We start from the raw sequence: 26,804 nt of genomic DNA, 5'->3' as shown, positions 1-26,804 counted from the left end.
AAGGATTGAAAGACAAAACCTTAATGTACAATTCAGGTTTTTGTCCCTGAAAATGGGAGAATTATAGGCAAGTGTCCCCTCCTTGCGCTACAACAGCTTTCTGAAAGGTTTATGAAAGTCCAAATCGTATGGATGACAATTTTCAAATGGGAGCAGATTCAATGCTCCTTTAATGAGATTCAAACCTGGACCACCTCTTTAGAGATATTGTTTTCTCTTTTCCTTAGTTGGGTTGTCAATTTCCTTACAAATCTGACTGAAGAAGATTCACAGATCTCAGGGAAAGATTCATTCTCCTCTTTCATCAAATCATTTCATAATTTTTATTCAATTTAATTTCTGTATATTTTTAATTAAATAATTGCAAAAATCAAAATACTAATAAATCATGTGAATCCACATTGATGACTGCAGTCCACTATTGTATCTTTGACCAAGTAGGATGGAATCATCAGAAGCAATGGAGATCCATTTGTTGTATATTTTATGGAATTCGTGGTGTCTATTGACTAGTTTATGTTGGTTGCATGTTTATGACCATTGATCACAAAACCCACATGATTAAATAAAATGAGTTTAGATTTTTCAACACAGAGAGGAGAAATTCTTATCCACATGACTGGAGGTTTGGCACATAATCAATTTGAAAACAAGTTTTTTTTAAGGAAAATTTTGAAAGTATAAGAATTTAAATTTTCTCTCTCCTTTTTTTAAATCAGAATTTTATTTTTATATTAGTCATGTATCAAGTATCAATCATGTAGATTTAAAATTTTCCTCTTTATGTGAATAGAGAATCTAGATGCAAGAGTTAAGAATCACTAGCTCATTCTCTCATTTGAAACTTGCATTCTTATGTGGTGGATGTGGAGCAAACCAAAAAAGGGCCATTCAGATCTTTTAAGGAGTCCAAAAGGTTTTTCAAACTCGATCTGAATGTGTAGCAAACCTTGAATGCCCTTTTTGGTTTCTGATCCTTTTTATTTTTTTCTTGTATCCTAAACATAGAGCTATTCCTCGAAGAGAGGATTTTGGAGGGTTTTTAGTTCTCTGACATTTGAAATACTTCGGCATCAATAAAAAACAAATACGTTTATTGGCTAATGTCTTTTCTTACTGGCATTGTCATGTGGAGGGCTAAGTTATTTGTTTACTCAAATTCACATTTTCATTGTAATCTAGCTATTGTGCCACTAGTGAGGTATTTGACCCCAACCCACCTTTTGGAGTAGCTCCATTGATACTAGCCAAGTGACTCAATTCTTTTTTACAATTGTTCTCTGGATTTAAAGATCTTTATTTTATATAGGGGTGTCAATTTGGAGTCCGAACCATTAACTGAACCGCACCGGCCCATTATAGCCTGAACCGGCCCGAACCGACTTTAATGGGTTGTGTTTGGGCTGAGTGTGGCGGAGCCTACAATAACCCGAATCCGAACCGCAACCCGTTATAGCCCGTTTTACAACCTATTTTATAATTTTACATTAAATAATATTTGAATCATTATATTATCACTAGGTAGTTGTTATAGACAATTAAAAAAATTATACATTGATTCAAAGATCAAATAGCCATTCTACTACTTAATATCTAGGCTCTTCATTTCTATAGGATGGGTGGAATTTTTTAATGGAAATTGACCAATATCAATTTTGTTTTTCATAGAATTTTGACTTTTGTTGTAGGATTTTTTTTTTTTTTTTTTTTTTTTTCACATAAACCATTAGTCAACCCGAGTCTAAACCGTTAGTTAGCCCGAACCCAAACCAAACCAGTCTGAAACTGTTATTTTGCTAATGGACCATATTTGGATTAGGTGTTTTTCAGTTCGAAACCGTTAGGCCTAGCTCTAAACCGCCTCAAACCGCACCATTGACACCCCTAATTTTATATGAAGGACAATTTGTCTAATACCCTTATAGCCTTCCCTAATTTGGGTTGGAACTCGACTATTGTGCTATCAGTAGGACATTTGTTTGTCCCGCATCACCAAGTCATTGGGTCTAGACCCTACATCACACCAATGTATTAAGAATTTAGGTAAGGGTATTATACAATTTTTTTTTTTAGTTTCATATTTTTTTGATAGCCAAGCTGAATATTCTAAAAGCATCCCAAAATAATAACTATTTTGCTTTCACAAAATGCAAACTAAGTGTTGTTTAAACAACAATTAAAAAGTCTTATAAAAATAAATAAATAAAAATAAGTAATAATAGAAGGCATTTTAATTATGAGTAGTAGTCATGCAACTTGCATGTATTATTGACATTAAATAGATAAATTCAGTCTAACACTGTCTCCCTATACATTTTTTTCCTTTTTTTAACTTTCTCTTTATCATTCAAAATGTAAGTTGTGAGCATAATGTGAGAAAAAAAAATTTAATGATAAGTTTTCCATTACAAAGATTGAGACATTGGAGAAAACTAATTTCGTAAGTATATGTTGAATATAAAACCTTTAGATTACTTTTATTTTAAATTATAAAATTATGTTGATCATGAGCATTCAGATATTTGTCATGTTTAAGATCATTTATTTTTTACAAATAAAAAAACAGAAATATCCTTCTAGTATCTTAATCGTTTTATTCATTAGTTACAATGGAGTTGTAATTTTAGTCTTTATGTTCCACCTAAATTCCCTTCTCACTCTCTTAAGTCTTGTTGTTTAAGTTAGATAGTTGTTAGAGTTGTTAGTTGATATGTTTGTCAATCTAGTAAAATTAATTAGACTTGGTCAAGAGATAGAGCCAAATAGAGAGAATTTTCATTATAATGAATCCAACTGTTTGTTCTTATAAACATTTTGATCAAATAAATGAACATTATATAAAATCCATGAAAAGATAAAAGGGAAACAATTCAATTGACAGAAACATAAAAAGTATGAAAGAAGAAAAATAAAAGAAAGAAAGAAAATAAAATTCAAATGCCCACCTCAACAACACTTTAAGAACTCTTTTCTGAAAAACTGGTGATAGGAATATGAAGCATTTAAGAAAAAACGTACAAATGCTATTATCTTCTAAATGAAACACACCTAAATCATCTTAGATCGTTAATGTTGTATGATGTTTTCTCCTTAGGTTGTAATCGTGATTTTTCTTTATAATAAAATATTTTCTTCATTAAAAAAAAAAAACCCTAAATCATAGCAAACAGTTTTCTCATGCTTTAGTGGAGAGGCAACATAGGCTGAAATAGCAGGTGATTCTAAGATTAAAAGAATATTTAAGAGATAAATATAGAGACAATAGGGTATTCTTCCTTGCCCCTAATAGAACGTTTTTTTTTTTTTTCGTTTCAGCAAAGAAGATCATTTTCCTTAAATGGGAAAATAAGTCTTTCAACCTACCCCAACTTAAACAAGTTGCAAGCCTTGCAGGTAAAGTCTACCGATCTGAGTAAAGTCCGATGGATAAGTTTGCAGCAAATCTACCATGCATGATTAGTAAATATATAGAAGAGGAGAGAGTATATATTTAGGTGTCTCCTTCTATTCTTTTAGTGTAAATCATTCAAATCTTTTGACCAAAAAAAAATCATTCAAATTTAACATTACAATAATTCATAGAAGATTCACAAATCAGTAAAGTGTGATCATAGCCAAGTTAGGCGAGACCATAGCTTGATTAAGCCCAATTGGGCCCCCAAACAGTCATGGCCTGATATGGCCCAACTTGGGACTGAACTAAAGACTAAACATGAAGTACTAGATCCAATCTTTTTGGACTGATAAACCTGGTTAAAGCCCAACCCAGATTAGCCTAGCTAACCTATTGACACCCCAAATTGAATCCATCAATGATAATTACTTTTGCGGGGAGAAAATCGAATGATAATTAAACAAAAGCAAAGCCAATGAAAACAAAGAATGCATCCAATTCTTAAATATGGATTTGGATATAGTAATTTAAGTAAGGTAATGTCTTAGTTATTAAGCAAGAAAAAAATTTTAATTGCAAAATGGTTAACAAAATAATTTTCCAATGAAATTTCAATTAATCAATCCAAACCTGAACAGAGAAGGAATAAAAAAACAGAGAAACCTAAAAGAGAATAAAAATAACAAGAAAAATGGTGGTATTTGTGTAGGCAAAGGGTGAAACACAATTTATGATAGTCACAAATCCTGATAAACCGTAAGAATGCAATGAATGTCGTAAACAAAGCGAGAATAAACTAATACATACATAAGGTATTAATGGTGTAAGTAATAAAGTAAAGAGACAATACCAGTTCTCAAAAATAGAATCTTGTTAGGAGAGAAGACACAAGACTACAAGGTGAAAAGAGAAGGAAAAAAACCTGTAAAAAAAAAAAAAAAAAAAAGGAGAAGGCATTCAATGGCGAAAGCCCAGTGACATTCAGGCCTTGCTAGTGAGGCGGAACGGCACGTGTGTTAGAAAGAGCAATGAAAAATCCCTAGTAGACAGGGAAGAGGACAAAATCCCTAGTTGCAGAGGAGACCAAAAGAAGTAATAATTTGCATGTCCCTTGTTGTACTTTATATGCTAAACAAACAATGTTATAATAATGAAATAAATAAATTTAGTTGAAATAGTAAATTCAAATAAAAATTAGCATTGAAAGGAAAAGAAAAGGAACTCTAGTATTTAATACATATAAAGAATAATTAAACCTATTATATCTAATTTTTGTCATTGGAGCCTCATCCCATATAATAAGCTTTGCTTCTTTTTTTAATTTAGCTATTACAATTTGCTTTAAGAAATTACAAATACTTGAATCAATGATATTAATTGGGATCTTAAATCTAGAATGTGTTGTTGGTTGATAGATGTTTATACTTATTTAATTTCCTGAAGAATATACATCAACTGAATAATTTAACTATTGAAGCATTTGATATAGAATGCAAGTTGATTTTCCAAAATTTATCACAAAATAACTCTAAAAAGTTTCTATTTGATTTTGTTTTTTTAGAAATTGAAATCATTTGAATGTTTTCGTTATTCACTGCAAGCAAGTTGCAAGTTTGTCATATAATATTTTAAAACAGATTTATTTTAATGGTTACAATCCACTATAATTGAGAGCTTCACACCTATTAAATAAAACTTTTAACATAGTCCATATCAGAGTTGAGGACTGAATACATTGAAGTTTCTTCTTTATTTTGACTTTTTAAGACCTGGTTTTGATTGAATGATTGTCCAAACAAGATAAGGTGGTAATTTTATATTAACCATAATACTTGTTATTTAGTTTGGTTTTATAAAGTAAGGAGTTAACCATGTAAAAAGAATCATAGACTCCCCATGTGTAATGAATAAAAGACCCTATGCAGGTACTAGTTGAATGCATCACAGGCTCCCCCGTGTGTAATGAATATAGCCTTGTAGGCAACTATATTAACATAACGGCCTCTGCACGCAGCTCCTCATATGCCCGTTGCATTACAACATATTGTTGGAAATGGTGTTGTCTAAGATGAGCCCGAAAGTCTTTAACGTCGGCAAAAAACTGGTTGCAGTGTTGGCAGGACAACACAGAATAATGACGTTTGAGATAACCATGAAAAAGTGATGTCTCAATTCTCAAACGCATCTCATCTACAACCCAATCAGACTGCCTCCTGTGCCTCAATTCGTGTATATGCTCTAACTTGATGTGCTGAACAAACGCAGAACGCCGCCTGAACTGCCGAAGGCAGTTAAAGTGCGCGGAGCATCGATAGAACTCACCGAGCCACGCTTCTCCAAACATTTGTATATGGCTTTGAATATGTAATTTTAATGTAACCCCTCTTTAAATTGCTTCTCCAAATATTTGTAATTGGCTTTGGATATGTAACTTTGTACTCTTTATGAAAATTCTTTGTATAAAATTTTTTTTTAGAACAATAGCAGGTTCATGGAAACATCAAAATAACATAGAAATTGTTCTCATAGTGAGGAGAGCGAGATAAATAATAATTAAGCACGTTGCCATATATATATATATAAAGATAAAAGTGAACAAAGCGTCATATCATGATCAGTTATCTTGAGAGTTTTAAATTACCAAAACTCCTAGTATTGAAGTATGCCTATTTTTATTATTTAAATATTTGTAATCAATTGAATGATGATGGAATAGAAAACTATGAATTGAAGCTTTAAGCTCCTTTATCCTGAAACAAGATCTATGAAGTATTAACTTTCTGAGCACATATATTTTACAATTACTATTTTCTAGCTCGAAGAATGCCATGTTTGTTCTAAATCCCTTGTAAAATCCTCTGCCCTACCTGTAATTACAATTGTATGATTAGTGTTAAAGATGGCCTCAACCTCTGCAAGTGGAACTTAAAGCTTCACAATGTGGCTACACTCAAACGGAACAACCTGTGTCTTTGTCTCCTTGAGTGATTGTAACTGACAAACCTGAGAACCTCAGTTTAATTAATTTACCTTCTAATTAGCAGCTTAAGAATCCATTCCCATTTCTAATGGTTTCGGCAGTTGAGGATTCAAATGCTTCATCCAACATGTTCATACCATGACATGACCAAAAACCAAACAGCTATAGTGGCCCACTTTTTCCCCAGCAAGTCTTTGGTGCCTTACAATTAACTTACATTCTCCTTGGAGTTGAGGACCTCCAACCCACTCAATTTGAGACCAGCACGCTCCTCTGAGACTGACCGCTTGTACCATTGAAACTTCAACTAGATGTAACCATACAGGTATACAAACCCTGCTTTGCCTTGTAACCCAATCAGGACGCATAGGTCGAATTTTTATTATTAACTAATCCAATTCTGTTTTGTCCTTAAAATGAAATGAATGAACTTTCTAAAAATCTGGAAGCCAATACAGAAAAAGATAAAAAGGAAGCCAATTCAATTGACAAAAACATAAGAAGTATGAAAAACAAGAATAAAAGAAAAAAAATATAATAAAATAAAATCAGATGCCTTTTCTCTCTACCAAGAAACCGGAGTGAACCATACCGGCGCAGACATATAGGAATGTGAAGCATTTGGAAAAATAGCATCAATGCTTTTATCTTGTAAGTGAAACACACCCATATCATAGCAAGCTGCTCTCTCATGTTGTGATCTAGGCAGCCACATGGCATTATAACCGTGAAAATAATCATCTGTAAAATATATAGAGTTTCCTTTAAGTCTAGGATAGTCATGTGCCGAGATAGAAAAGCCTGTACTTGTGCCAATAAATAACATTTGATCGCCTAAGTCTTTAACTTCAATCCAACACTGATGCTGGAGGTCTAACTTATACACCGTGAACATATAAGTTGTCTTACGTTGAGCATTATAATCATAATTGCGAGTTAAATCGTCGAATATAATGAATTTGGTCCATCTTGTAACCACTAGCAACTCTCCATGACATTCCACCAAATAAAGAGAACACATATCCCCTATGTCCAATGGGGGAGGAGCAATGTTACAACTTGTTTCTGTTGGTTGAGAAGACAACTCCACAAGTATAAGATCATAACTGTACTTAATTGCATATAATTTTCCTTGATAGACAATGAGATCTTCATATCCAGAATTTTTTGATTCTATAAAGGTCTTTGTTAAGGAGGTCCATGCCTCATCTCCTGGTCTACAGAAGGCTAAATGACGGCTCATATAAATCACTACAGCCAAACAATCATCCCTTGCCACCGCCGAAGAAAAATTTTCATCCAAATTGGAATCGTTAGCAACAGCAGCAGAAGGAGGCGACACCAACATAACCTTGCGAATGTAATATGGGTTCGACTCAGATTCCATCGCTACATCTCCAGGGTCCAAATCGGGAAGAGTGTATTTAGGTGGAAGTTTGATACGGATACGAGTAAATGGATTCAGAAGGAACATGTTTCGGTTACTACCCAACATTATCAACCAACCCCAGTTAGACCCACAACATCGAGCACCACGAATTCTAGGCATCTTTAACCTAAAAACTTTGTCATGGAAGAGACTGAAAAACCCCTGATGATGAAGATGACACTCTGACTCCGTGTAGGAAAGCATTAGCCATGGTAATTGAGGTTTGAGGAGAAATCCTTGCCATATCTTGTTGGCAGCAATGGCGATGGATTGCAATTGCCGCCATTGCCGGCACACAGCACCGAAACGATGAAAGCCCACCAGGTCTAATTTTTTTAATATCAGAATCTGAATTTCATCTGGAAGTAGGGCAATAGTACTACTAGGGATACTATTATTCTTTACACCAGAATGGCAATTTGCAGTTGAAACCTTCGAACGCTTTCTAGCACTTGAGGAGGAAGCCATACAAGCTAAGTTACAAGATTGAGAGAGGCTTGGCTGTTCCTAGGTCGGTCCAACTACAGCAATGAATATAACAAACAAAGTAAGAAACTACCTGGATGAAGAAGAAGAAGAAGAAACACCCGCTCCGCTTCCGCTTCCGCTTCCGCTCCTCGGGCTCTAGCGTATTTTATCTATGTTGCTGGATTCCGAGTTTCAGACTCCTCGAACCTCTCGCTGTATTTATAAGGGGATTTTTTTTATTTAAAATCTCTGTGTTTCCTTTTTCGAGTAGAATTTAACCTCTTTAGTCTTCTAATATGACTCTGTTTTTCATTGTTTCGTTGAAAACTTGCGAGTTACGGTTACACGCTGATTTTTTTTATTTTATTTTATTAATTTCTTTATTTTTAAAATTTTTATATTAAATTTTTTTAATTTTTTCAGTTTTTTTCTTTTTTTACATGTGTAATATTATATTTGGCCCATTAATATTGAGATTAATTTTTAAAAATAAAATAATAACTATAAATATCATTCCTAATTAAAAGCTAAATCCTCAATCCCTATTTGTTATTTCTTTTTTTTCTTTCTTTCTCATATTTTTTTCATATTTATTCTCTTCTGTTATAAATGAATTAAAGAAATTTTTTGAAAAAAATTCTTATTAGATATTCAAATTGTCATTCTCTTTTGTCTTATCTCTCTTCTTCTCTTCCTAGTTAGTATCTCCACTTGCGCGCACCACGATTTACTTCCTTAGGAGGTGAGCTTTTTATATTAATGCCGCCGAGTGGGTGCGAACCCAAGACCTCCCCTAAGGAAGTTGGGTTTTTAACTACTTTAACATACCACTTTTGGCAACTCTCTACTTCTCTTCTTATTTATTCTGTTTCCATTTTTTTTTCTATTTATTTTCTTTCTTTTTTATAAATGTGGGTTAACAAAATTTTAAAAACAAAAATTCTCCACTATTTGGTAATCTTTCTCTTTCTCAAATATTTATCCTTACTCCTTTTTTTTTTTTCATTTTTTTGTTATTCATTTTATTTGATTTTTTATTATCTGTTTCTTTATTTTTTCAGCAATTTTTATTTTTTTATTTTATATTTTGAATAAAATGTCTATAGTTAGTAAGATAACTAAATACTATTGGTTTGCATCTCTTACCAAAATAAATAAATAAAATTTGGTTTGTATCTCCTACCAAAGCGCATTTTGGTTTGCAAGGTTGGTAGAGTGGTCAGATCTATACTTCTCAATGGAGAGGTCATGGGTTCAATCCTGCAGACGACAAAACTCCCCCTTGAAGATGTAATCGAGGTGTGCGCAACTGGTCCGGATGAACCTCAGATACCACCCAAAAAAAAAACTTTGCATCTAAACTTTTAGGGTTAAAGTCATCTGCATTATTTTTTTGTATTGTTGTTTTAATTTACCTATATGTGTGGGTCCCACAAAATATATGTAGACTTTTAAATGTCTACACAATATGTGTGGTAGAACCCCTAATGAATCTTATAAAGGTCTACACAATATGTGTGGCGAAAAAATACATTAGTACTTTTCCAACAGGAAGATTACCTGAACTTTCATTCTTTACCCCCAAATTTTGAATCTTAATTCTGCTCTTGAATGTATACAAACCAAATGCAAGTAAAAAACAGGAATACAAATTTAAATATCTGTCCCCAAATTCTTACTAGCCTAATCTAGCGACTGGGAGGCAAAATTACTAGTTGGCAGTCGGAGTAGACCTGAATATTCAAAAAGTTTCAACACTTAGCTAACATAATAGAATCTCTAATCACCTCTAGTTCAATACTTAGTGGTTGAAATGCCTCGGGAAACTCTTGATTTAGCTGCTACAGAGCTCCCAACCGCACTTCAAATTGTGCAACATCGACTCTCATCCATAGAATTTGAATCCCAAGTTACATCACAATAGATTTGGTAACATAGAAAGTCAGGAAATTGTCTTCAAGATTGTTGGGCTTTAAGCCTAGTTATGTACCTAGAAGTGTCGATGCTACTGCCAACCTCTTGGCCACGAAAGCCCTCAGTTTTTCTTGCTCAAGCGAGTGGCCTTGTTCCAATCGGTGGCTACTGGAGCTCTGCTTGGCCTTCCCCTTTGAGCTTCAATAAATGACTTTATTGAACCCCCCAAAAAAAAAAAAATATATATATATATATATATATGCTTAGTGCCATGGAAGAATGTTAATGGATGGTCAAGGGCCGAAATAGAAACTCCAATATTTGTGCCAATAAATAGAGTTGTTCTCTCAAACTGTGATGGAGGTCGTATGACTGAATTAATATGAAAGTAATCATCTGTAGAATATATAGAATTTCCTATAAATCCACGATAGTCAAGTGCCGTGATAGAAACGCCAGTGCTTGTGCCTATAGATAACATTTGATCGCCTAAGTCTTCAACTTTAATCCAACACTGATGTTGTAGATCTAACTTATATACCTTGAACATAAAAATTATTAAACAATCAACGTCATAATCATAATCACGAGATAAAACATCAAATTTACTGAATTTAGCAATCAATGTTCTATTTTCTCCTAACTTTTAAAATGAAAAACCATTGGATAAATAAAGAAGTACAATAGAAATATTAATTTTGTCAATACAAGGTTGGTCTAATAAGATCCATACTTTTTAGTGAAAAAGTCATGAATTCAACTCTTTGTAGAACATATGTAATATCTCCATCTCTTATATATAAAAATATATGTTCTCATAAAAAATACTTAATAGACAAAATTTTAATATTAAATAATTAAACAAAAAGTTAGCTAAAAATAATCCTCCTTTTACTAAAGTTTGGCATAAATCTTCAATTTAAGGAGCCAAGTGAAAATATAAATATAAAAAAAATATTAATCAAAAAATTCTTCGAGTTTTAAGGTTAGGAATTTTTCTCATATGTACTTGAAACGAAAAGAACAATTTCACTATTAAAGGGTTGCTATGACTGACACCTCACTGAAGATCAATATAAAAATAAAATAGCAAGTAGGTATTAAAATCTAATTTTAAATTTTCTTTTCTTTTTAAGTGAATTTTTAAAAATAAGTGAAGGATGAGAAATACCAAAGGTCTTATAATCAGAAATAAGATTTAAGAGATAATACTATTTCTTGCAGCTAAAATAACATTTTCCTTGTTATTCCTCTTATATATGCGTATGATGGTTATGGAAATGCGAATGTCAATTAAATAAAGGAGAAGCAAAGATGGATCTCTACCACACTATCAATCATGCATGGGTAAGAGGGATGCAGAAATTATGAAAAGCCTTTGTTCCTTTGTAGTATGGTGGTTATGGAAAGCTAGGAATGATCGAATCATAGGTGATAGGAGTTGGACGCCACAAGAAGTAATTGACAAGGCGAGCTATTCCTTGCAAGAGTTTTGGGACACTCAAAAACAAGTCAATCCAACTTCAGACTTGGGGATTGAATGTGAAGAAATAGTGCGGCCGATTTGGAAACCTCCTCCATTGGGTTTTGTGAAAGTCAATACCGATGCATCATGGGTTGAAAGAACAAAGGCAGGTGGGGCTGGCATCATTATTCGAGATGCCGAAGGCAAACTTCTGGGTGCTTCATCGATATCGTGACATTATAATTCAGCTGAAGAGGGAGAAATTATCGCTTTTAGAGCAGGATTATTGGAGGCGCTTACAAGTGGTTATGAGTCGATTCTTATTGAATCTGACTGTAAGCAGCTTAATCGGTATCTTAAAGGTGAGATTCAACCCCCATTGATAGTGGAGCCATTGATCCAATATATTTATTGATCCAATATATTTATTACTTAATGGATAACTTTATTCACTGTATCCCTACCCATATCCCTAGGAGATCTAATGTAATAGCTGATCTCTTAGCCAGGAATGCTCTTTCGGTTTCGGGCCCCAAAAAATGGTCGTTTGCCACTTTGTGGTTGGTGGAACTTTGTTCCACCCCACTCCCTGTCCGGTTGGAATAAATCTGTTGTTTACCAAAAAAAAAAAATCATGCATTGGAAAGATGGTACACAATTCTTAGATATGAATTTAAATATTGTAATTTAATTAAGGTAATGCCTTTTTTATTAAGCAATAATAAAGAATTAACAAATGGTGGGTGAACATAAAAGGAAATGGACGGGTAAATATACAATAATACTTGAATAAAATCCCAGTCAATCAAATCCCGAATCACCTCATTTTGTTTTTTTTGTTCTTGTGCTTTTTTAATACTAGAAACTAAATGCCATCCACAAAGGTCAAACCCAAGACCTCTCTACGGAGTAGTTTGGATCTTTACCACTCAATCAACCCTGCATTTACGAATCACCTCATTGATTTTTTTGGTAGATAAATCACCTCACTCACCACGTGTCCGTGTTGAAACTGATGATATCAGGAAAGAACGAACATCTTCCGGTCTAAGAAGAAAAAAAAGAAAGAAAACAACAACAGAAGAAAGCAGTCTGATTTGCTCAGAGAGAAGCTGGCGCCGGAGCAGATGCAAAGAATGGCGATGATGATCCACCGGAGACTGGACCCATTGCTACCCCAGAGCTGAGGAGCTCCATCATTGCTCGGTGAGGGTTGTTACGGCCTTCGCATAGATCGGGCAAGAACGCGCCTGCAATCAGATGCAATAATTCAATGAAAGTAAAAAATCAAAATCAATTCTCACAAAATGGCTGCATTGAAATTCAATAAGGAATCAAACAAAATTGAATACCTTCTCCTGCAGCGAGGTTGTAGTAGAGGTCCACGACGTTTGGGCATCTGTGGAAGCAAGAAGAGGAGCAGAGCTTGGAGGTGAACTGAGGCTCAAGCAAAGCATCAGACGATAACCCAACAGATTTCCTATCAACACCACAATCTCTGACGCACTGATCGGTCTCAATCAATCCACTCATTCTCTCCACCACCACATCTGAAGTCCTGCATTGATATTCCATTTTCCCTTCCTCTGACTTGTAATTCTCCAATACGCACCTCTTCCCTGAAGAAGCTATTGAGAATCCGCACAGTTCGTTTGGCAGTTTTTCACATACGATCTCACCTGAAACAGTAGTCATTAATAACAACAAATCATCATCATCATCATCATCATATATGATCACTATCATAAACCCAGCTAACAGAAACAGAGATGAGTATATATATACCGAGAGCTCCTTGGACGAAGAGGAGACCGAAGGCAAGGAAGAGAGTTGTAATCATCTTGGGAGCCATGATGAAATTATTTGTGGAAAGAAAATTGATAAATAGAATATCGATATATAATTGTTCCTCTGATCTGCTTGATGGGTTTGTCGAAATGGGAATGAAAACCAGAGAAACAACCAATTTATTGGGACATAATAGATGGAAGTGTTTGAGCCTCTTGAAGAGCGTTTGATTGAGGACAAAGGTAGCTGTGTTTTAATGCGTTTATATAGAGACACAAACTTGAGCTTCAGAGAGAAAACCAACCAACTAACCAACCAACCGAGAAAACCTCCGAATGGCTTGCTTATTTATGAGGCTAGCCTTTTTCTTCTTCTCTTATTTTTGGTTGGGTTTGGCTTGGTTGTTTTTCGTTTTTTGTTTTTTGTTTTTTTTTTTTTTTTTTTTTTTTTTTTTGTTTTGTTTTTTTTTTTTTTTTTTCTTCTAGTTTGCTAATTTATTTATGTTTGTTATTTATAAATTTTGCCTGGACCTCAAATCCAGAAATAAAAAAATAAAAAAATAGAATAAAATTATGTGTGGCTGCGAGTGCACAATCCTTTGCTAGGGAGTTTGCCACAATATTAACCTCACGTAGGACGTGTCTAAATGAGATAGAACGGAGAAGATTCCTTGAGGTGCAAAATATCTGCAATTATTGGATATAGCTTCCAAGGAGCTTTTGTGAGGGAATTTTGTAGGATATTGATTATTGTCTGATTGTCTGATTGTCTGATTCTACTTCAATATGAGTTAATTTGAGATCATTGCTTGTTGAATGGCTAATGCTTCCGCTTTAAGGATATCTTGAACTTCCACACATCTTCCAAAGCACAATATCACATGTCCTTGATGGTCTCTCGCTATGCCTCCATATTCCGCTACTCGTCTATTCTGAAAGAGTGATTCATCCACATTTAACTTGATCTGAGGTTGAATAGGTGCCTCCCATTTAATGTTAATGGGACCCTTCTAATGGGAAATTTCCTCAATTTTAGGGCAGTAAAATTGGAGATTTTTCCATATTTGGATATATGTTTGAGTAGCAATTGTATTGTCAAAGGAGTCTATCAAATTAGTATATGCTTTCCAATATAGCCAAAGTGTAGTGAAGATCTTGAGTGTGGATGCTGAAGTTGTTGCTGGATGACTTCGAGTTATCATTTGTAAGACTTTATTCTCATGGTTTCCAGTGATGATCAGATTAAAAAATTGAAGGGCATGCCAAACCTCCAGTGCAAATGGACATTGTATGAAAATATGATTTGGGGTTGGATTGTCTTCACCACATCAAAGAAAACTGGGGGAGCATGAGCATCTTCATTGGAATAAAAGTTAGACAGGTGGAAGCTTTTTGTGCAATATTTTCCATATGAAATGAGTGACTCTTGGATTTAAAGGCAATTTCTAGAGTTTATTCCAAGGGATCATCTGTGGCTAAAGTGAAGTTGAGTTGTTATTAGGGGTTGTATGGCCACCATTCAGTGCCAAAATTTCCACTTCAGAACAGAATCCACTTTTTATGCTTCTGTGCTGAAGTGGGCAAATTTGGCACAGAATCATTACCATAATCTTGTATGGTTGGGTACAGATGGGCATGTTTCTCTGGCCCATCTTGGCACAGAATCTTGTATGGTATGTACGACTTCTGTGCCAAAATGGGCATATTATTTTAATAAAATATTTTTAAAAAATAATTAAAAATAAGTAAATATGCTTGTTCAATTCATACATAGGTGTAAATATTTCCCATGGAGTACTAAGTACCGTCACCAGCCTCACATGTGCCCCGCATTTCCAAATAGAATTGCTTCTGTGCCAAATGCTTAGTTCAGCACAGTTTTGCTAAACTAGCACAGAAAAGTTGAACCAGTTTACCATACATGTTTTTGCTGACTTCTGTGCCAAAGTGGGCAAATGGCACAGAATAAGTGTACCAGAATCGTTACCATACAACCCCTAACTCTCCTACTGCATAAAGTTTGTATGCTGATTTGACTGAAAATTTTCCATTTGTAGTCCAATGCCAAATTAACCTATCCAATTGTACTGACAGTGGTAGAGGAATTGTGGGAATCCGATTTACCATATCTGGCGGCGACCAATTTTGAAGAGTATTTCTATTCCAGGAATGAGTGCGAGGATCTATGAAGTGTGATACCTTTGTAGGTGCTCTATGGGCATACGGATAACAGCCTCTGTCCAAACCTGTATTGGGTATCCAATTATCTATCCAGGGATGTATTTCTTGTCCATTACCGATTTGCCACATAGGCCCTTTACTGAGAAGATCCCAACCCATTAGTAAAGATTTCCACCCCCATGAATCTGTTATGTAGGGGAGCAACTTCCAAGAAAGAGAGACGTTTGCAATATTTCTATAGCACCAACCTTCCCCCCCAAAGATTGAGGGTTTTTGAGTAATCCCATGCCTTACGAGACAAAAGGGCTAGGTTAAAGTCATAGAGAGATTTGAAATTCACCTGAGGATTTTGGTGAGCATATAACCTTACTGTTTATTGCCATTAGACCAGAAAAAGGATCTCATTTTCTTCCTCAATTGTTACAGAAGGGAGATGAAAGCAAGACATAAAGTGAGAGGGCATAGTGGCAAGAGTGGATTGAATCAATACTGTTTTTCCAGGTGAGGCCAAGTATCTGGATTTCCATCCTCATAACCGATTGTTTACTCTGTCCTTAGTGTACGACAGTGCTTTCTTTTCAGCTTACCTAGAAAAAGTGGAATGCCAAATATATATCTTCAGATGACGTTGGAGAAATGTGAAATTGTGAAGACAACTCTCTTTTGATAGCCGGTGGAGTATTTGGATTGTAATGAGCTCTTGTTTTGCTAATATTCAATTCTTGTCCAGAGAATTCACAATACTTCTTGATGACAATAACAAAAACTTTAGCTTCCTTTGTGGTAACCTATCCTAACAGTATTAAATGAGAGATCTTCTCCCCTCCTCTGTTCAACTGTATGGCTTTTAACTTATTTTCCTGTATGTGCATTTATAAATGAGATGTCAACAGTTCCACACAAAGTACAAATAAATCAGAAGATAACGGATCTCCTTGTCTAAGACCTCTAGTAGGACAAAAGGAAGTAGAAGGTGAGCCATTAATCAGTGGTGTGTATGTTACAGTAGTAACACAGAACATCACCCATTTCAACCATTTCTTTGGAAAACCATAGGCTTTTAGTGTTTTTTCCATAAAGCTCCATTCAATTCTATTATATGCCTTGCTTATATCCAATTTTACAACCATCAATCCCTTTTTCCTTTTTTTTTTGTGCCTGTGAATTTTATGCATTAGTTCATGAGCTATCAAAATATTGTCTTGAATATGCCGTCCTTTGACAAAACCATTTTGTTGAAAGGAAATTAAGCTGGGAATGATCTTTTTCAAGCAATTGACCATTATTTTGGAGATAATTTTGTAGCTCATGTTACATAAACTGATAGGTCTGAAGTCACCTACCGATACTGGGCTTAGACACCTTTGGAATTAGTGCTAAGAAAGTGTAGTTATGTGATTTGGAAAATGTACCTGAGTTAAAGAATTGAAGTACCATGTTTTGAACATCAAGCTTTATCTCTTCCCATCCTTTCTAATAGAATATTCCTGGAAAGCCTCAGGGCCTAGAGAGTTAAGGCCATTGACACTAAAGACTGCTTCTTCTATTTCTTCTTCAATGACAGGCCTTAAAAGCCATACCAGATTTGAATCATTAAGTCTGTTCCTGATGGGATTGAAGTGTCTAGCGTTGCTTGTTGGAGAGACCGTGGAATACAAACTTTTGAAATGTGCTCCAAAAGCATTCACAATATATGAAGATTTCGTTAAATAAATCCCATTGTGTTTAATAGATCGGATTTTGTTTCTTGCTCGGCGAACCAGAATGCTTTGGTTAAAGAAGCGAATATTCCTATCTCCTTTTAGCTTCCAATTGAGACATGTCTTTTGTTGTCATTTGTCTATTTGCTGATGGAGGACCAGTTTTAATTTTGCCAGCAGATCACTTTCTTCAATGAACCACTAATCATATCTCAGGACCGGCAAAAGGTGTTCATGTTGGGAAATTTCCTGTCGAAGTTTAGCTTCTTTTTCCTCCAAATTCTTGACAGTATTTCTATTCCACAACTTTAGTTTCTTGGAAAGAATTCCAGTTTCTTTGCTAAGCAATAAGAAGGTGACCCTCTAATTGATGACATCAAGGAAGATGACATCAAGGAATTATGTAGTAGCTGTCCATAAAAATTTTCTTGTATCCAGAAAGATTCAAATCTAGAAGGACAATTATGATTGATATGCCATCTTTCCATACTTAACAAAAGAGCATTGTGATCCGAATGTATCATTGTTAGATGTGTTACACTAGTTTCTAGGTATTTATGAAACCACTCCATATTGCAAAAGAATTTGTCTAACAAGCCTTCGATTCGATTGGGCCCTTTCTGTTTGTTGGTCCAAGTGAATTTGGGTCCATTAGAAGGGGGACATATCATATTATATTCAACTGAGAATTGTTGCAACGGAGAGAGAAGTGCATTAGAGATATGTCCCACCTGATCTGTCTAAAGAAGATAGATATGAATTCCAATCCCGCCCGATGATCCAAGGTTTATCAATAAATGATGCTAGATTCTCCAATGTTTGCCATTGATATTGCTGAATAGAAAGATTAGAGCTTAGATACACACTCGTAAAATACCATATATTAGAAGCATCTTCACACATAAGATGTACACACCATGAAGAAGACCATATGACATCAACTTTTAGGGAATCACACCAACAAAACACCAAACCTCCCGCTCTTCCCTTGGCTGAACCGACACGAACTTACTGCAACTCCACAAACTACATAACCAATTAATATCAGCAGAAACTGATTTCATTTCTGAAAGAAAAACAAAGTTGGGTCTGTATTTTTTGAATAAGAGTTTCAGTTTTTTCTGTAGAGAGGATCGACCCAATCATCTACAGTTGAGAAAAAAAATCTTTCATTTCTCTTGTGATGGCCCTTCAAGGCTGGCCATCACTGCCTCAGAGCAGTACAAATTCATCCCATACTAATCTACTTTCATTTTTTTTTTGTTGATCCGACTCTGTTGAAGCTATATTGTCCTCTTGAACCTCTTGAATAACCAATTTTCTTTTGCAAAGGAGGATGTTGGGGGCTCATTGGCAAGCATCTTACCTTTTTTATATAAGAGAAGGATGAGAAATACTGAAGGTCCTATGGTTAGAAATAAGATTTAAGAGATAGTACTCTTTCTTGCAACTAAAAGATTGTTTTCCTTATTATTCATCTTATATATGCGTATGATGGTTATTCAAACCATCGAAGATAATTATCATTTTGAGATGGAAATGCGAATGACAATTAAATGAAGGAGAAGCCAATGAAAACAAAGATGGTACACAATTCTTAGATATGAATTTAAATATTGTAATTTAATTAAGGTAATGCCCTTTTTACTAAGCAATAATAAAGAATTAACAAATGGTGGGTGAACATAAAAGGAAAGGGACGGGTAAATATACAATAATACTTGAATAAATTCCCTGTAAACCCTAAATCACCTCACTTTTTTTTTATCTTTTTTTTTTTTTTTTTTTTTTTTTGGGGTTATACAGAGCACCTCACTCACCACGTGTCCGTGTTGATACGGATGATATCAGGAAGGAACGAACATCTTTGGTCTAAGAAAAAAAGAAAGAAAACAACATCAGAAGAAACCTCTCTGATTTGCTCAAGAAGCTGGCGCCGGAGCAGATGCAAAGAATGGCGATGATGATCCACCGGAGACTGGACCCATTGCTACCCCAGAGCTGAGGAGCTCCATCATTGCTCGGTGAGGGTTGTTATGGCCTTCGCATAGATCGGGCAAGAACGCGCCTGCAATCAGATGCAATAATTCAATGAAAGTAAAAAATCAAAATCAATTCTCACAAAATGGCTGCATTGAAATTCAATAAGGAATCAAACAAAATTGAATACCTTCTCCTGCAGCGAGGTTGTAGTAGAGGTCCACGACGTTGGGGCATCTGTGGAAGCAAGAAGAGGAGCAGAGCTTGGCGGTGAACTGAGGCTCAAGCAAAGCATCAGACGATAACCCAACAGATTTCCTATCAACACCACAATCTCTGACGCACTGATCGGTCTCAATCAATCCACTCATTCTCTCCACCACCACATCTGAAGTCCTGCATTGATATTCCATTTTCCCTTCCTCTGACTTGTAATTCTCCAATACGCACCTCTTCCCTGAAGAAGCTATTGAGAATCCGCACAGTTCGTTTGGCAGTTTTTCACATACGATCTCACCTGAAACAGTAGTCATTAATAACAACAAATCATCATCATCAACATCAACATCATATATGATCACCATCATAAACCCAGCTAACAGAAGCAGAGATGAGTATATATATACCGAGAGCTCCTTGGACGAAGAGGAGACCGAAGGCAAGGAAGAGAGTTGTAATCATCTTGGGAGCCATGATGAAATTATTTGTGGAAAGAAAATTGATAAATAGAATATTGATATATAATTGTTCCTCTGATCTGCTTGATGGGTTTGTCGAAATGGGAATGAAAACCAGAGAAACAACCAAATTTATTGGGACATAATAGATGGAAGTGTTCGAGCCTCTTGAAGAGCGTTTGATTGAGGACAAAGGAAGCTGCGTTTTAATGCGTTTATATAGAGACCCAGACATGAGCTTGAGAGAGAAAACCAACCAACCAACCGAGAAAAGCTCCGAATGGCTTGCTTATTTATGAGGCTAGCTGTTTTCTTCTCTTATTTTGGTTTTTTATTAGGGATAGACTTGAGACAAAATGAATTGAATTGTAAAAGAGTGTATACTTAATATTCTTTCCACTGGCTAAAAAGATTTTCTCCATAAGGAAGAGCTGATTTACCCAACATTATCAACCAACCACAATTAAATCACAACATCAAACACCACAGATTTGGGATAATTCTAACCTAAAAGCTTTGTCTGAAAACCCCTAGTGATGATACCCTCACTTTTTTTTTATATTTTTTTTTGGTACGAAGTAAATTATATTATTAAAATGACTATAAAAGCCAGTAAATACGGGGTGGAGGAGAATTATAGTTAGAAAAACCCTCTTTCTTTCTTTTTTTGGTAAGAAGTAAATTATATTATTAAAATGACTAACCTCTATTACAAAAAAGCTAGTAAATACAGGGTGGAGGAGAATTATAGTTAAGAAGGCATTTTGTGTGAGTGCACAGTCCTTTGTTAGGGAGTCCGCCATCATATTAGCCTCACGTAGAACATGTCTAAACGAGATAGACGCAAAAGATTCCTTAATGTGCAAAATGTCTGCAACTATTAGATACACCTTCCAAGGAACCTTTGTGATGGAATTTTGTAGGATATTGATGATTGTCAGATTCTTCCTCAATGTAAGTTAATTTGAAATCTCGAGCCCAGATCATTACTTGTCGAATGACTAATGCTTCCACTTTAAGGATATCCTGAATTTCCACACCTCTTCCAAAACAAAATACATGTGTCCTTGATGGTCTCTCACTATGCTTCCATATCCCACAACTTGTCTATTCTGAAAGAATGATCCATCTACATTTAACTTGATCTGAGGTTGAATAGGTGCCTCCCATTTAATGTTAATGGGACCTTTCTTATGGGAAATTCTCTCAAATTTAGGGTAGTAAAATTGGAGACTTTTCCATATTTCGAAGTATGTTTGAGTAGCAGTTGTATTGTCAGAGGAGTCAATCAAACTGGTATATGCTTTCCAAATTCAGTGGCGGAGCCACGTAGGGACCGAGGGGGCCATCCCCCCCCCCCCCCGATTTTTGAAATTTAAAAATGTCTACATATTTTCTTAATGGTTATCATTAAACCCCTAGTTTTAAGGATTAAAGGGTTAAATTCTAATTAAAAACTAACTCACAATCCATGAATTTCTCCTTATATTCTCTCTCATATTTTCATTCCTATTTATTCTCTCATGAATCTCCTCTTTTATTCCTATTTCTTCTCTCTTTTTTTTCTCACACATCTCACAAAATATTAGAGTAATTAGCAGACATTGCAATTTTCCGAAATCTTCTCCACAGTTATCAGCATTCACTCTCTCTTTCTCAAATTATTCCTCTCTCTCTCTCTCACACTCACGATTTTTCTAGTATTCATTTCATAAAGTATAATTTTATTTTTTTATTTAGTTGTTCTTTCTTTCTCCTGAGATTTGATTTTCCTAATAGCAATTTGAATCTCATTAGAATTCAACCATTGATTTTATCAGATCTAATCATAATCATTGATTTTTTTTTAATCCTTAAACTTTTTCCTAAAATTTCATTCCTATTAAGGGAAATTCAAATCTCGCTTAGAATTCCAGCTTAATTTGCCTAAATTTTTAATGTAGGCCACACGTCAAAATATAATAAAATTTTATGAGATGGGACCCACGGTGGGTCTCGCATTGGCCCAGGTATATTGCCCCCCCCCCCAATGTTCAATCTTGGCTCCGCCCCTATTTCTAATATAGCCAAAGTGCAGTGAAGATCCTGAGTGTAGATGCTGAAGCTGTTGCTGATGACTTCTGAGTTATCATTTGTAAGACTTTGTTCTCAAGGTTTCCAGTGATGATCAGATTAGAAAATTGAAGGGCATGCCAAACCTCCAGTGCAAATGGACATTGTGTGAAAATATGATCTAGGGTTGGATTGTCCTCACCACATCAAAGACAATTAGGGCAGCATGAGCATCCTCATTGGAGTAAAAGTGAGGCAGTTGGAAGCTTTTTGTGCAGTATTTTTCATATGAAATGAGTGACTCTTGGATTTAAAGGCAGTTTCCAGGGTTTGTTCCAAGGGATCATTTGTGGCTAAAGTGAAGTTTAGTTGTTATTAACTCTCCTATCTGCAAAAAGTCTGTATGCTGATTTGACTGAAAATTTTCCATTTGTAGTCCAATGCCAAATTAACCTATCCAATTGAACTGACAGTGGTAGAGGAATTGTGAGAATTCGACTTACCATATCTTGCGGCCACCAATGTTGAAGAGTATTTCTATTACAGGAATGTGTGCGAGGATCTATGAAGTGTGCTAATTTCTTAGGTGCTCTATGGGCATACGGATAATTGCCCCTGTCCAAATATATATTGGGTATCTAGCTGTCTGTCCAGGGATGTATTTCTTGTCCATTGCCGATTTGCCATATGAGCCCTTTATTGAAAAGATCCCGACCCATTAGTAAAGATTTCCACCCCCATGAATCTGTTATGTGGGGACCAACTTCTAAGAAAGAGAGTCGTTTGCAATATTTCTGTAGCATCAACCTTCCCCACAAAATATTGGGGGGGTTTTTTAGTAAATCACATCCCTTACAAGACAGAAGGGCTACGTTAAAGTCATAGAAATCCCCTGGATTTTACCCCTTTAACTCGTGGTTTCAAGACCGAGAACCCGGGCCTTGAATCGGTGACAACTGTGGGCCATTCAAGTCGAGCTCGAAAGATTGGAAATGGAACCAATGTTGGTAGATGACCTTTGTGATGACTCAACATTTCTCCTACAGTTTAAGTAAAGGAGTGACCGAAGAATAAGTGGACACACATGGAGCTTCATGCCAATGTTAAGCCTGTCCTTATGGGGTTGGATTCCATTAGGAAATTAGTCTAGTTTATTTTCCGCTGCGAATAAAACTATCATCTTTTCTTTTCAAAACTCTGATGTTATACCTTTTGATTTAAAGTATAGGATGATTGTAACAATTATTTCGATTTTGATAATTTTATATTTGAAACTTGATTTCACTGAACCTAGAACTTACGGTGTATCACCCCCACGGGTATGACCGGATCCGGCTGGGTGGGGTGTGACAAAAGTGGTATCAGAGCATTGGTTTATACAAGTCCTAACTCTATGTGATACAGTAGGGGCATCTTGAGTCATTGATCCATAAATGACTCTACTTAATAGAAGTGAATAATATGTTCAACATGAACTTATAAAAATTTATCATAATTGTTACATAATGAACCAACTTGAATAAGATTAAATAAGTATATGAAACACAAAGTCACGAATACTAGTAATTAAACGAAAGTATAAAGCACAATAAAATATATGAAATATTAAAGTGCATAACTGATAAAAAAAATCTAAGTTACAAAATATTACAACCCAATATCAAGTGAAAGAGCGTGGACAAACATGCATAATAAAATATGTGTTCAATCATACTAAAGCCGAGTGAAGTAACCTGAGGCATCTGCGATAGTAGAAGGTAGAGTCAAGGTCTCTAATGCCTGGGTGGTGGTAGAGGCATTTCAAACGAAGGAAGTTCTCCCAATTTTCTCCCTCAATTTCTTCGTGTTGGTAAGATCCAATTCGAAGTGTTTAAAGATACGGGTCAAGAGACGCCCGTGTCCAAGGTTGGATACCTCGGGGTGCTGCATGTTGAATGATATAAGCGAGATCAATGGGAAGAGTTTACTTTTGGTTTCGCGAGAAGATGCCGTCAAATCTCGCATTCGAGCATCACATGTGGCTAGATTTGAGCTAGAAGTATAGTAAAAACCACCCCCAAAGCAAGAGAGAAGGTAAAAAAAAGGTGGGAAAAGGTTGAAAAAGTTGGAAAAGGAGTTTTTGGGGTGTGGGAGCGCGCGCGGCAGCATAGAGGCTGTGCGTTGCGCAACGCCCAAAGTGTGCGCACAGGAAAGAATCCCGGGAAAAAAAAATTCTTGGTCGGTCTCTGGATCGAGAGACCTACCGGTGGGTGGGTGGTCGAGTCAACCGACTAGCCCAACCCCCTATGGTCAACCAAAAAAAAAAAGAGGAAAAAAAATTTTAGGACCCCTGATTTTAGAGACCCCTTGGTCCCTTGAAGAAAAAAAAAATTTGGTCTCTTTCAAGTGCTTCAATCGGTTTGCATGCTTGCTTTTCAACTCAATCGCTTTGGTTTAATGGAGTTAGATACAAGAGATGGATGTCTTGGACTTGTGCACTTGTGAAGTTGGATATGAAAGACTTTAGTGCAATCTTAGGCATGAATTGGCTGACAGCTCACAAGGCAGTCATCTCATGTTCTGAGGAGAAAGTTTGATTTCATCCCATTGATGGCATTGTTTTCGAGTTGCTAGGTGATTTGAGAAAAACATCCTGGAGAAGACTATAGTGGCGACAATCCAAGCGAAGGAACTAGTGGGGGTGCTAAACTATGGGCTTCCATAAAAGAAGGAAGTGAAGTCCATTGAAGACGTTGAAGTAATGAAGAACTTCAAGGATGTTTTCCTGGTGAATTACCCAGAATACCCCCAGAAAGAGAGTTGGAAGTTGCCATTGAACTGGTACTTGGAGCTGCACCTGTATCCAAAGCACCATACAGGATGGCACCCATGGAGTTGAAGGAACTTCAAGGCCAACTAAAAGAGTTACTAGGGAAGGGTTTCATCCAACCTAGTGTATCTCCTAGAAGAGCTCAGGTGTTGTTAATGAAGAGGAAGGATGGAAGTATAAGATGTTATCGACTATAGAGAGTTGAACAAACTTTACTATCAAGAATAGATATCCTCTACCGGGGATTGATGATTCGTTTGACCAGAGTGCTCTGGTGAAAGAAGCAAGTATTCCTATCTCCTTTTAACTTCCAATTGAGATATGCCTTTTGTTGCCATTTGTCTGTTTGTTGATGGAGGACCAATTTTAATTTTGCCAACAGATGACTTTATTCAATAAACCACTGATTAGATCTCAGGAACAGCGAAAGGAGTTCATGTTGGGAAATTTCTTATCGAAGTTTAGCTTCTTTTTCCTCCAGATTCTTGACAGTATTTTTAATTCACAGCTTTAGTTTCTTGTAAAGAATTTCTAGTTTATTTACTAAGCAATAAGAAGGTGACCCTCTGATTGATGACATCGAGGAATTATGTAGTAGCTGTCCATAAGAATTTTCTTGTATCCAGAAATATTCAAATTTGAAAGGACAATTTTGATTGATATGCCATCTTTCCATACTTAACAAAAGAGTTTTGTGATCCGAATGTATCACTGTTAGATGTGTTACACTAGCTTCTGGGTATTTATGAAACCACTCCATATTGCAAAAGAATCCATCTAGCAAGCCTTCGATTCAATTGGGCCCTTTTTGTTTGTTGCTCCAAGTGAATTTGGGTCCATTAGAAGGGGGACTTATCATATTATATTCAACTGAGAATTGTTGCATCGGAGAGAGAAGTGCATTAGAGATATGTCTTCCACCTGATCAGTCTGAAGAAGATAGATATGAATTCCAATATCCCCCGATGATCCAGGGTTTATCAATAAATGATGCTAGATTCTCCAATGTTTGCCATTGATATTGCTGAATAGAAAGATTAGAGCTTAGATACACACTCGTAAAATACCATATATTAGAAGCATCTTCACACATGAGATGTACACACCATGAAGAAGACCATATGACATCAACTTTTAGGGAATCACACCAACAAAACACCAAACCTCCAGCTCTTCGCTCGGCCGGACCGACACGAACTTACTGCAACTCCACAAACTACATAACCAACTAATATCAGCAGAAACTGATTTCATTTCGAAAGAAAAAAAAACAAAGTTGGGTCTGTATTTTCTGAATAAGAGTTTCAGTTCTTTTTGTAGAGAGGATCGACCCAATCATCTACAGTTGAGAAAAAAAAGCTTTCATTTCTCTTGTGATGGCCCTTCAAGGCTGGCCATCACTGCCTCAGAGCAGTACAAATTCATCCCATACTAATCTACTTTCATTTTTTTGGGTCCGACTCTGTTGAAGCTATATTGTCCTCTTGAATAACCAATTTTCTTTTGCAAGGGAGGATGTTGGGGGGCTCATTGGCAAGCATCTTACCTTTTTTATATAAGAGAAGGATGAGAAATACTGAATGTCCTATGGTTAGAAATAAGATTTAAGAGATAGTACTCTTTCTTGCAACTAAAAGATTGTTTTCCTAGTTATTCATCTTATATATGCGTATGATGGTTATTCAAATCATCGAAGATAATTATCATCTTGAGATGGAAATGCGAATGACAATTAAATGAAGGAGAAGCCAATGAAAACAAAGATGGTACACAATTCTTAGATATGAATTTGGACATCTTAATTTAAGTATGGTAATGTCTTTTTTTATTAAGCAATAATAAATAATTAAAAAATGGTGGGTGAACATAAAAGGAAAGGGACGGGTAAATATACAATAATACTTGAATAAATTCCCAGTCAATCAAACCCTAAATCACCTCACTCCTCTTTTTTTTTTCGGTTTGGGG

The 26,804-nt window shown here is 35.6% G+C and overlaps 3 protein-coding genes across 3 annotated transcripts; all 3 read right to left on the bottom strand.

Moving 5' to 3' along the window:
- Positions 1-6,663: 6,663 nt before the first annotated feature.
- On the bottom strand, positions 6,664-8,427 carry LOC149027799 (F-box protein At2g26160-like). The gene has a single exon (XM_089147431.1). It carries the CDS (start codon positions 8,269-8,271, stop codon positions 6,940-6,942), a length of 1,332 nt encoding a protein of 443 aa, XP_089003557.1. The 5' UTR covers positions 8,272-8,427; the 3' UTR covers positions 6,664-6,939.
- A 3,914-nt stretch (positions 8,428-12,341) lies between these two features.
- Positions 12,342-13,672, bottom strand: LOC149027798 (uncharacterized). Its single transcript, XM_089165958.1, has 3 exons — positions 13,436-13,672; positions 13,003-13,329; positions 12,342-12,900 (listed from the first exon to the last, which is right to left on the bottom strand). Exons 1-3 carry the CDS (start codon positions 13,500-13,502, stop codon positions 12,752-12,754), a joined length of 543 nt encoding a protein of 180 aa, XP_089022084.1. The 5' UTR covers positions 13,503-13,672; the 3' UTR covers positions 12,342-12,751.
- Positions 13,673-19,110: 5,438 nt separating this feature from the next.
- On the bottom strand, positions 19,111-20,137 carry LOC149027797 (uncharacterized). Its single transcript, XM_089147424.1, has 3 exons — positions 19,925-20,137; positions 19,489-19,815; positions 19,111-19,386 (listed from the first exon to the last, which is right to left on the bottom strand). The coding sequence occupies exons 1-3, from the start codon at positions 19,989-19,991 to the stop codon at positions 19,241-19,243; spliced, it is 540 nt and encodes a 179-aa protein (XP_089003550.1). The 5' UTR covers positions 19,992-20,137; the 3' UTR covers positions 19,111-19,240.
- Positions 20,138-26,804: the final 6,667 nt, after the last annotated feature.

Source organism: Hakea prostrata, chromosome 1, assembly GCF_041222555.1.
Source record: "Hakea prostrata isolate BN-2017 chromosome 1, UWA_Hpros_2, whole genome shotgun sequence".
NCBI classification, from domain to species: domain Eukaryota; kingdom Viridiplantae; phylum Streptophyta; class Magnoliopsida; order Proteales; family Proteaceae; genus Hakea; species Hakea prostrata.
Note: the sequence above shows the minus strand (reverse complement) of the source record. Positions and strands in the feature narration are given on the sequence as shown.

Coding starts and splice junctions, on each gene's coding strand:
- LOC149027799 (XM_089147431.1), bottom strand. CDS start 8,271: ATGGCTTCCTCCTCAAGTGCTAGAAAGCGTTCGAAGGTTTCAACTGCA.
- LOC149027798 (XM_089165958.1), bottom strand. CDS start 13,502: ATGGCTCCCAAGATGATTACAACTCTCTTCCTTGCCTTCGGTCTCCTC. Junction 13,330..13,435: donor CTTCGTCCAAGGAGCTCTCG/GTATATATATAC, acceptor CTACTGTTTCAG/GTGAGATCGTATGTGAAAAA. Junction 12,901..13,002: donor CAACCTCGCTGCAGGAGAAG/GTATTCAATTTT, acceptor ATCTGATTGCAG/GCGCGTTCTTGCCCGATCTA.
- LOC149027797 (XM_089147424.1), bottom strand. CDS start 19,991: ATGGCTCCCAAGATGATTACAACTCTCTTCCTTGCCTTCGGTCTCCTC. Junction 19,816..19,924: donor CTTCGTCCAAGGAGCTCTCG/GTATATATATAC, acceptor CTACTGTTTCAG/GTGAGATCGTATGTGAAAAA. Junction 19,387..19,488: donor CAACCTCGCTGCAGGAGAAG/GTATTCAATTTT, acceptor ATCTGATTGCAG/GCGCGTTCTTGCCCGATCTA.